Here is a 12,191-nt window from a genome sequence, read left to right on the forward strand (position 1 = left end):
TGTTTGGCTAATAATGAAAACAATAGATGGAGATAGTTGTTGGATATTTATTCTTACTCTGCCTTGCTAAAAAATACCCTTTTTTAATTTTATGTTCAAACCAACACATTTTTTTTTTTCTTATATAAATACCATATTTACACTGGTAATTGGAGCACCAAAAATAAATAATGATAATAAAATGTTGTCGTTATATATGGGGACAAAGTGTGAATTTGAGGAGGAGGAGGGGCTCTTTTACTATTCGCAATTTTAATTTATGGTTAGAGAGGAAATATTTTGGATTCCTTGTGGTCAAGTTGATAAATGCAAATATTAGTAGGTTAGGGTTGGTGGCATCTCCCCATCTTCACTCGTTGCCTTGAAATGAATTATTTTTCATAAATACATTGTTTCTATATTTAGCTCAAGTATAAATTTTATAGATTATAAGTAAATTATATCAAATATCAAAATATTCTATAATTACTATAAAATAATAAGTTATTATCTTGATAACAAAATATATATATATGTATATATACCTTTCAATATATTATATTAAATTTATTAGGTGAATTTGAAAAAATATATGTATATGGTATAAAAAGGAACAAGAAATGTGTAAAATAAATGAAAGATGCTTAAGAAAGAAATAACTTTAAAAAAAAAATAAAAATTATCACACAATTAGGCCGGGCCCTGTCGACCCAGAACCCATCCCAAAATGACCCGAACCAACTCCCTCCTCCACCGTAATAATAAATATTTACGAAGCCTCTAAAAATGAATAAGAAATAATAATAATAATCTTAAAAAATTTCTATTAATGTAAAAAGAGAATTATGAGATTATGTGAAGATTTATATTAAATTAAAATAATATATTTTTTATTGTAATTAATTTTATAAAATATAATTATGATTTTACCCAAAATTCCTTGTGAATTTAAATTTTATTGTTTTTAGAAAATTGTGTTTTTTAATTTAAATAAATACAATTTAAGAGGAAGGCGGAGAAAATAAAGATGCACGGGCGGACCAATAAGCAGATGATTAAGCCGTGTGTTATTATATTTTAAAGACCACTAACTAAGTATTAATTAATTAGGATTATAATGATGGATTTGTTTATGCAAAAGAAAAGGCTAGTGGGGCCCACATCTAATGATGTGTCGTGAAAGCAATACGAGGAACAATTTTCCTACGAGGGATTAAATAATATTATCTCCTTAATCGTTATTTAATTAATTTAATTTAAATCTGTTATCTTACCAACGAAGGATGTTGACCCGCCACCTTATATTTTTATAAGGTGGAGATCGTCGTTAGCAAATTCCACCACCTTTTTTTTTTTTTTAAATTAACCAATTAAATGTTTTACTTTTTTAACAAAAATTATTAATGTAATTTATCACTTTCAGTTTAGTTTAGTAAAATCATATATACAAATATATTTTAGTATTATCTTTAAATTTTTTATATTTATAACTTATTTACTCATGGTTTCTTTTGTTTGTTCATACAAATTAAATTTCCGCATTATTTTATAGATATTTAATTAAATTATATTAGATCAAATTATAATTATATTAAAATATTAACAAGTTTAATGCAATTTATATAAAAATAAAAAAAATAGACTATAAAAAAATAATAAAAATATAAATTCCCTTGCATATTTTAATTTATTCAATATTCATATTGAATCATCCATTTACTATACTGTGATAAAATATAAAATCATCCATTATAACTTTTTACTTATTTTAGATGCCTAACGTGACTTCAAATTTAACACAATAAATTATTTTTATTAAGATTTTTATAACTCTTCTCAAATAAAACTTATAATTTTAATTAAGCTTTTCTAATCACAATTATTGTGATTCTTTTTTCAAATTTTCTTGAGAAAAAATGGAATTAAATTTTGATTTAACAATGATTTTAACATCTCTATTTTGTTTTTTGAATATTATTATTTGTTCACATGGCCTATTTTATTTAAAAGATTATATATATATATATATAATATGTAGACACATGTGTTGGCTAATTTTGACCAGGACAAAGGTGGTTGTTAGTTAATTATATGAAATATATAGCCAAGGGGGGGGCACAGGGGCACCACCAGCACACCCTGCAGGAACATAAATAGCAGTGGTCCTTCGAATTACCAAAAAAAAAAAGATTCTTCATGGAATAATTTTCCTTTTTAACTGAAAATGTTAATTATAGAATTTTCTAAAATTTTTACAAGCCCGATTGAGCAGGTGAACTATACAACTGTACAACTTTATTTTATAATAACTTTAACGTGCTGATTAAATCGAGTTTCTCATAATCACAAATTTAATCAGTTCACTACTTTTTCATACTAGAGACTTAATTGATTGGATTTCTGATTTAATTTCTTTAAAGTAAAATATTACAAGTTGAAGATATGTAATAATAATTAATAAGAATATGTAACACCCACAAATTTTTTGTGGTGATTAAATAAATTATAAATATAAATTTTATTAATTTATTTTATTTAGAGTAAAAATAAATAAAATTGATGGAAGATTTAATTGAAAATAATTTTTAAAAAAATTGGTGAAAATTTAGGTTCTCTTTTTGAAAGAAAAATCAGAAAATAGGAGACAAAATGTAATTTTGAGAAGTTTCGCCACGTCAGAAGCAGCTCTGACCAACCAGGACGCGCCAAGTGGCAGAGACACTAACGCGGGAGGCCACGCGGGGAAGGGGGAGGGGTGACGTGGGCGATCCACGTGCCCGCAATCAAACAGCTGAGATCCGTTCCTACGCTAATGGACGGCCCGGATGCCCTCCCCCAAGATGCGATCGAACGGCTAGATTCAAACACAATCCAACGATCCAAATTGGATTGCGATAAACGATCTAGATTTACTCTCTATTTAATCGTGATCAGACGGTCCAGATCAAACGCGATGGATGACCCAAATTAAAAGCGGATTGATATAAATAACTCTCATCTGCACCAAACCCTAACCCTAGCTGCAAAAACCCCTCGCCGGAGAAGACGACCTAGCCGTCGGGGAGTTGACCGCCGCCGCACTAGAATTCTTTCCGACCGCCAAAAAAGCTAAAAACTTTTCATTTTGCACGAAATGTAATTTTAAGCTCACACATAGCAAAATCGAAGTGAAAAGACCGACCAATTAGCCGAAAAACTTCAGCGAAGCTGCCGTGGAGAATTTCACAAAACGCCTTTGATGAGCCCTTCCCGATTCCCGTTTCCCATAATTTTTCTACTGTTGTGATCACCGTTTTCTTCTCTACAGGTTGACCGAAGCAAAATACCCAATCGCAACGTGAGTCGGATGAGCCATCGCACCAGAGAGCCCCGTCACCTGTGAGCTTCGATTTTTTGTATTTTTTCAGACAACCGAGACCCCTTAACGTGTTGCTCGCAGGAATCGATCGCAGGCACAAGGGCGATCTGCGTGCCCGCGATTGAACGGTTGAGATCCGTTTCCGTGCGCACGGACTGCCTAGATGCGCTCCCTCCCAAACAAAATCGAACGATCAGATTCAAATGCAATCGGACAGTCCAAAGTGAATCATGATGAACGGTCCAGATTGAATCGCGATGAACGGTCCAGATTAAATTGCGATGAACGGTCCAGATTCACTTCTTGTTTAATCGCGATCGGACGGTTCAGATCAAACGCAATGGACGGTCCAGATCAAAAGCGGATAGATATAAATAACCTTCATCCACACAAAATCCTAACCCTAGTCGCCAGAACCTCTCACCGGAGAAGACAACCCAACCGTTAGGGAGCCGACCGCCGCTGCACTGAAACCTTTTTCGACAGCCAAAAAAGGTAAAAACTTCTCTTTTTGCACAAAATTCAATTTTAAGCTCACCCATAGCCAAATTGGAGTAAAATGACTGGTCAATTGGTTAGAAAACACCAGCAAAGACTGGCGACGCCGCCACGGGAAATTTAATAAAACGCCTTTAATGAGCCCCTTCCCTATTCTTGTTTCGTATAATTTTTCCACCGTTGTGATCACCATTTTCTTCTCCACAGGTTGACCAAAGCAAAACACACAACCGCATTGTGAGCCGGAGGAGCTGCCACACCGAAGAGCCCCGCCACTTGTGAGTTTTAGTTTTTCATATTTTTTGGGCTAACCGATACCTTTTAACGTGTTTGCTAGTAGGAATCAATGCAAAATCGGTCGAAAACAGCCGACCCGAGGCGAACCACCGCCGTGGGCGGTGTCGCCGTCGCTAGAGCACAGTGGAGTCGCCGTGCCAGATTTTTAAAATTGGCTGAGTGGGCCCTGAGACTAATTTTAGGCTTATTTGAAATATTTGTAGGTATTATTAGCGCGTTTTAATTCCTAGAAAAAAATTCAGGGAACCCATGGACTGCCCGTAAATGCAGCAAACTGTTTAGCTTTTCGGGCGTCAAGTCGAGTAAAGATCTCTTACCCTATTCTTTATCATATAACTGAAGTTTAAATAAATAATAATATGGTATCTTGTGCAATTTTAGTAAAGATGCATAATTAATTACGGGTTATTAATGGAGCCGGAACCATAAATTATCTACTATTGTTGTTGATTGTTTCTACAATTTACCTGCATGATGGTATCTTATTTATTTATTTTATGGTTTTGAATGAATGTATGGTTTATTCTACGTGTTTACTGTTAAACCGAAAAAAATAAAGTTTAAATGGTAAAGAAATTGTGGGATTAAATGATTAGATGAAAAGGCAACCTTACTGTATATCCTGGGAGATGGTGGACGGACCAGATACATAGGAAACCCTACCGTAAACGTTGTCTCATACCAGACGGGATATGAGAATTGATAATTTGGTGCTCATACCGGACGGGGGTATGAGGACAACCCGCTTCACCCTCGTACCGGACGGAATATTGAGATTTGGTAAATTGACACTCATACCGGACGAGGTATGAGGACGGCCCATGATTGAGAATGATAAATGAAAGGGTTCACGTATAGCAAGAGCATTTCTATGAACCTTCATGGATACCAGCAAGCTGGTGAAAAGAGTGGTAGTTATTGTTTGATTTATTGATAATTGATATAAATTTATAATATGTATTATGATAGCTGATTATGCATGAGATATTGGTCTGTACGATATTATTATCTTTACAAGTTGTTTTCATAAATTCCACGATGGTAAGTGAATGAGAAATAATTTTATGATTGATAAATGAATTTGCTAAATTTAATGCTCAATTAGTAGTTTTCGATTTTATACCAATTTTTACTTATGTATCGGTAATATAGTTTAATTCATTATTTATTTAACTATTTCAGATCAAGAGGATCGGATTTCAGAGCCTAATCTGCAAGAAGATTGCAAGTAGATGTTATATATTTTTTATTTTTCATTTGTTTCCTTATTTCTCGTATTTATTTCAAAAAATGAATTCAGTAATGTTGTTTAGTACTTTTAAGTTATTGTATAAGGAATGTAAAGTTTAACTTTTTATTTTACTTTTGTACTTAAATTATTATATATTTTATTTGACTATTTTCGGAACCGTTACAAAATATGAGTAAATTATAATTACCCTCAAATCTCACGTGAACATATATTTCTTTAAAAAAAAAAACTATATTTACCTTTATTATAATATAAAAAATATTCAATTAGTACCTATTTATAGGATAAATAAACTTAAAGTAATTAGACAAGTTATATCAAACTTGAGCAAGGCAAGTAATTTACCCTAATAATAATATTAAAAAAAAAGATTACAGGAAACAATTTCAAGAAAATCATAGAGAGACACACACGCACACATAAATATATATATATATATATATGTGAAAAGCGTATATATGTATATATCATATATGTATCAGGCTTTTTTCTTTTTTGTCCGGGTGTAATAGGTAGGAACAGATATGACAAGGAAATATGGAAAAAAACATTGATTGGGTAATGGTAAATTCAGCATAGTTAATTAGGGCGTAATCGGAGGAATGGATTAATTAAAAGACAATGATCACGTCAAAGTTAATGATGATTGAGATAACAGAGCGTAGATATATATATATATATATATAAAATATATATAATGATCAGATGAATTCAAATGAAAAAGGCCTTCAAAGAAAGACCAAGAATATATAGATATAGAGAGAGAGAGAGAGAGAGGAAATGGATGGCGTAAAGGAATTTAAAAGAAGAGAAGACAAGGAATGGCAGGAGATCATTAAAAGCAGCCCCTCACCACCCTGCAACTTGCATATCAACTTGCATAAAAACTGTCCTATTCAAATATCCTTCACCATACACACAACACAACTTGCTTCTTTTTTTTTTTTTTTTCTCTTTCACATTTTCTATTCACATATATATATATATTATATATATATGTACTTTCATCACAACGTATACACACATATATAATATATGCAACTTGCAATTTCTTTTTTTTTTAACAGCTACCAGCTAGTTGGGTTATGAAAAGTCAAGTTGCAGGGGAGGTGGGCAGCTAGCTGTTGGATTCTTCCAAAAACCCACCTAATTATATACACACACACACATATATATTTATTATATATACATATAGATATATGCAACATGCTTCTCTTCAGTTCTTCCCCCATGCAATTACCCTTTTCAGTATTCTTTTCACCGCTTCAGACTTTGAAATTTCCCTTTCTTTTTCTTCTCTTTTATTCTTCAACACTTCATCTAATTACATTTTACATTTTTAATTCTCAACTTTTCTTTTAAGTAATTAATCATTACAAAGATTTTTTTTTTTAAAAAAGGGAAAAATACGGATAATTTAATTTTGTACTGCAAAGTAGATTCATAATCATCAGCCACCATTAACATGAATCTTGCAACTGAATTTCCTTTTTTTTTTTTTTTTTTTTTTTGAAATCAGATCTAAACAGAAACAAAAAAAGAAAAAGAAAAACAAAAAATGCTCATTTCTGACTGTATATATGCTTGTATACGTATATTATATTGATCCTGGGGTTACGTTTATGGCTGGCTATACATACATTGTACAAAATTATAAATTAACATTACAAAGAACACCTCCATAATTATGAGGACCACCTTTAAGTTTTCGGTGGTACAACTTTAGTTAATCCCTTCCCTCTAATATCATGCATGTACCTTCTCATCAATTACTACCATACATATATACATTTATATCTAATACTTAATATTTAACAACCAAATATTGTAAATTTTAAGCTATTTCTTCATATAATTTTATGCATAACGTAGTACTATAAATTTAAATAACAATATATATGTATTAATGAATTTTATGAATATAATTACAATTTATTTTCAAAATGGTTTATGAAAAATGGAAACTTAGAACGCTAATATTATGGATAATCTGGAAAAAGCTGATAAGTAATAATATATCAAATGGTAACGACCTCTCAGACAAGCCTAATTCTGGAACTCCATCATCAACCTCAAGCACTCCTCCTCCCGGTCTCAAGCACATTAATGGAACCAACATATATAGACTTATATAGTTGCATGTATAATAATATAACACAGAAATAAATTGAAAACTCAAAGTGAAATCGAAGCAACCAGCAACTTTTTGGATTCTCTGACCGGCATCAGGGACCGTACCACATCATCCCCCATTGTCAAAACATCTTTTTTTCTTAAGAAAAAAAGAAAAAAGAAATATAATAGGGAATAATTACATAAAATTTTACATAATTTAAAACCAAATCATCTGGAGCAAATACAACACAAAATGGTGGAAGCTAAGATGATTTTCTGTAATAATATTGCCATGTCGTTATTGATATTTCACATAGAAGATTTGGAGAGAAAAGAAGGGAAAAGTAAAAACCAGAACGATAGATTTATAGAACATGATCCGGGGAAAAGATATATTCCATTTTGGCAACCCACATCGTCATACTCACAAAAAAAACGACGGCGTATCACCAACGACATTGAACTTGGGGAAGAGAGAAACTGCCTTCGGGACCACTAAAGCTATTCAGGCGTTGCGTCTGGCCGAATTCTCGGCGATCTGAGCCAGCGACTGCAGGTTGCACCGAACAATTGTACCTACGAACACGCACGTGTCGTCCTTGGTGTTGCCATGAGGGATATCCACCACGTATGACTCCACTACCACCGTCCCGTTCCCCGCCGGTGACGGGTGGAGAGTTGTCACCGATCTATAGTTGGCCAGCCGATGATCTCCTCCCACCATGCTGAAGCTGATGACGTGTCTCTCGTCGTCCAGGATCTCAAGCCGCTCCATGCTGCATGCGGCCGGCAGACCAGAGATGACTCGAACTTCACGGAGTGTACCCACGTCGCCGTCACCTACGATGACGTGACAACTCTTGACAAAGTGCTTGTATGCCTGGGGATTATCAAACCGGCGCACCACGGACCAGACAGTGGAGACGGGGGCGGAGATCTGCTGGACAACAGCGGAGCAGCACTGGTTAGGACCGACGGCGTGGGTGTGGTGACGGGCGACGGCATCCGGCACCTGGGCGGCGCAGATGAGCGGGAGTCTCTTCTGGAAATCTCTTTGATATATCATATCGGAGTTTGTGGTGGCGATATTATTAGTGGCTGTCGTTGTGGTTGTACTGGGGATGCCGTTGATTCTGTGGAGTAAGAGAGATGATTTGGGAGGATTTGCAGGCATTTTCCCTTATCTATGCGGTTTGCTTTTCTGAGGGGTTTATGGTGACTTTTGTGTGTGTGTGTGTGTGTGTATATATATATCAGAGAGAGAGAGAGAGAGAGAGAGGGTAAGGAGATAAATAAGAGTTGTAGTTAGTCGCTTTCCAACTTTCAGAGGAGTTTACAGCGGTGATGTTTTTCTGCAGAGAAGGAAGAGAGAGGAGAAGGTTGGATTTTGTAAAGAAACAAAAAAGAAGGGTTTAATAGAAAAATAAAATAGAGCTACTTGGTTGAAGTCAAATTACCAAAATACCCATATTTTGAATTCTTTCCGACGACCAAAATTTAGAAAGTGGCAGAGTCGTAAATATTGGAAAGAGAAGAGGTGAGAAAAGGAAAAGTGGTAGAAAGAAATAAAAAGGCAAATGGGTGATCAAGTTGCAAGAGAGAGGCGTAAGCCGAACGATAAGATAAGCAGATTGATTTTGATCTGACCGTGCACTGCAGCAGGCAGCAGACTATATATCCTGCAGTAAACATGCTGCCATAAGACAAAATTTTCATATTTTTAGGTGGTGAAAAATATTATTTTAACTTAAATTATAAAAAAATTTAACACCGCCTCGTAGTTGTATTTGTATGGTGATCGAAATTGGAAGGGATAGATTACTCTTTGTTTCGGCTTTTTTGTTTTGATTTGAACGAGTCCAGTCCAGTCCAGTCCAGACCAGTCCAAAAACTAGTTGGACTTTCCCTCTTATAATTAAAATTTATTTTGTAAGAAAAAAGAGCAAGTTGGAGAGTTTGGGCACATGAGAGTCATGGAGGGTGGGGGACCCATCATACCTGGGATCAGGTGGGGGCATTGTTTGGTACGATTTCTTGACTTAGACATCCATCCATCCATCCATCCATCCATCCATCACAGTCCTCATCCTCTTGTTTTGATATATATATATATATATTTTTTTTAATTTTCAATTTCTTCATTTCATTTCTGTCTCTCCCCAGTTCTCTTATGTTCCCATCCACATTCATTCTTCTTAATTTTTTTATACGTACCCACTTGAATTTTAAAACATGCACAATAATGATGACGTTATAAATAAATAAATAAATAAATGTTATCTTCACTTCAAACGAGACTTATTCAAGGGATCTTGATGTGCATTCTCATAACCCCCCACTTGTTCTTTTTTAAGAAGAAAAAACAATGGGAGTTATTGAAAAAAGAAAATAGTAGATGGTCAAAAGATGAAATTTCAACGTGCATGCGAGGTAGGTTTTCTGTGAATATGATGGTACTTTTTTTTTTTTTTTTTTTGAAATTGTAGATTATCTCGAGGTTTCATTTTCAAAAAAGAGAAAGGAAAGACATGTCAATCATGTGAAAAATGCTGAGATTGACCAGAAAAACAACAGGAGGAAAGGCGTCTGCCACACTGCAACTTGCTTTTAGTTTTATTTTTCTAAACGATCTACTTTTTTTTACTTTTCGCCTGAATAATAATCTTCATTTTAATTTTTAATAAAATTAATTCTTGTATTTTTTTAAACACTTTTTTTTATTTAATCAATCCCCAATAATACAAATTAAAATTATTAATTTAGACATCACGTCATTAAATATTATATTATATTTAACATCATAATTATTTTAAATTATACCGCTTTAAATCTGATCCAAATGAAAAATAAAATATCTAATTTCCTCGTATCCTTAAAAACGCATCCCTTCCTTTTTTTGGCCCTTCTCACATGCTTCCCCTCATACGTTGCTTGTGCATCCTTCAAAAGGCATGAGCAAAAGGCCTCCTCCAACCAATTGAGCCAAAGGCGACATGACATATACACGCTACTATCCACCTTGCTCGCCTCATCATGTTACAAGACCTCGTCAATATTTTCATTCACATGATCACCACCAAGCCTTCTTTTTTTTTTTTTTTTTTGTAAAGCAACCACAACATGCTTAGTTTAGCCCATATTAGAGGATGTGGGCCTTCACCTAATGCCCCATTGTAACGCCTCATTTTTTTTTATTTAATGGTACAGTCTCAAACGGTCACAAAAAAAAAAAAAAAAAACTACAACAACCTATTATTCAATATCAAATAGAAACCATCAAACGTAAATGAATCAATACAGTAGAGTACAAATTCATACATCATTGGTTTGCATACGATCTATATTACTGCCAACTATATCAGTTTTCCATTTCTACCGGCAATAATCCCTGCTCTGTTTTCTCTATATGCTAGGTTCGGAAACTAACAACTTCGATCCCAACTCCATTCCTACTTCATCTGTAAATAATAAATAATAAGTACATATAACTCAGTACAATAAATTTAAATCACAAGTATAACACACAAACCAAATTAAAACTCCATTTTATATGTTTTTCCTTCCCGTTACCTAAGTCATGCTTCCTTGCTACTCTTTAACTCTACAGTATTACTACGTCTCTCCAATAGTTAATCGTTGTTCATACTAGGTGTAATCACACCCCCCTGATATCACCCCCTCGGCACTGACTCAGCCACTCACCCACATGGTTACTCCCATCCGTCACTAGTATCGACAACCATTATTTACCCTTCTATCTCTCGACCCCTAACTAGCCACCCACACACACCAGTACTGTTTTTTGCCATCACCAACATCGGCGACTCAATACCCTACCCATCGGAAACACCCAAACATCACCACTATCGGTGATCGACTTACTCTTTTTAGGTAACGACAACCAATATCGGCGTCCCCTAGCTCAACCACCTCTAAGACAATTTCACCTCGTGCCTACTCAAGATGCCTCGTAGACTCGCATACTTAACCCCCACGATGGGTATTCCAACATAAACTATTCCTAAACCATCAACATTATCCTGAAACTCTCAAATTCCTTAACTTATTTATGGAACATACACATCACATCCCCATACAACACACACTCACACTTAGCACATGTACACAAATACACCTCTCCATCGAGTACTCACCCATACAATTCATAAATTTACAACATTTACACCAACATACATTCCCACACAACACACACCCACACACAACACATTTACACAAATACACCTCTACACCAACTACACACACACACAACCACTACAGGCCTACATTTGCTATTCCCTAATTTTCAAAATACTCATACTCCCCCCCTACATGCCAACACTCCCTGTTAGCAACCAATCCACTCTTCATCCCTCTCTTCACTTCTCCTTGTTTATCTCGGCTCCCCGTCATCTTCTCCCTAACACTACCACTCTCTCACAGTGCTCTACCTCTCCCTATCTTCCTCCTTCAGCTTCGCTCCTACTACCCTTCCATACTCATTCTACCTCTAACCACTCCCCTCTCAATACCTCTCTTGCCTCCTCTTTGTTTGCCTCGACTTCTAGCACTATTCATCCGTGAATGTTCTGTTCGTCCAAACTCACTCCAACTCACCTCACTTCCCTACGAACTCCCTTGCACCTTTCAATCACCGTATTCCTTCCTCTAGCAGTAACTCACTCACTCACCGAA

The 12,191-nt window shown here is 34.8% G+C and overlaps 1 protein-coding gene across 1 annotated transcript; it reads right to left on the minus strand.

The window, feature by feature from the left end:
• Positions 1-7,565: 7,565 nt before the first annotated feature.
• PYL4 (PYR1-like 4) lies at positions 7,566-8,892 on the minus strand. Its single transcript, XM_022053138.2, has one exon. The coding sequence runs from the start codon at positions 8,671-8,673 to the stop codon at positions 8,005-8,007; it is 669 nt and encodes a 222-aa protein (XP_021908830.1). The 5' UTR covers positions 8,674-8,892; the 3' UTR covers positions 7,566-8,004.
• Between the last annotated feature and the right edge of the window lie 3,299 nt (positions 8,893-12,191).

Source organism: Carica papaya, chromosome 8 (genome assembly GCF_054855325.1).
Source record: "Carica papaya isolate Zhongbai chromosome 8, ASM5485532v1, whole genome shotgun sequence".
NCBI classification, from domain to species: Eukaryota; Viridiplantae; Streptophyta; class Magnoliopsida; order Brassicales; family Caricaceae; genus Carica; species Carica papaya.

Coding starts and splice junctions, on each gene's coding strand:
- PYL4 (XM_022053138.2), bottom strand. CDS start 8,673: ATGCCTGCAAATCCTCCCAAATCATCTCTCTTACTCCACAGAATCAAC.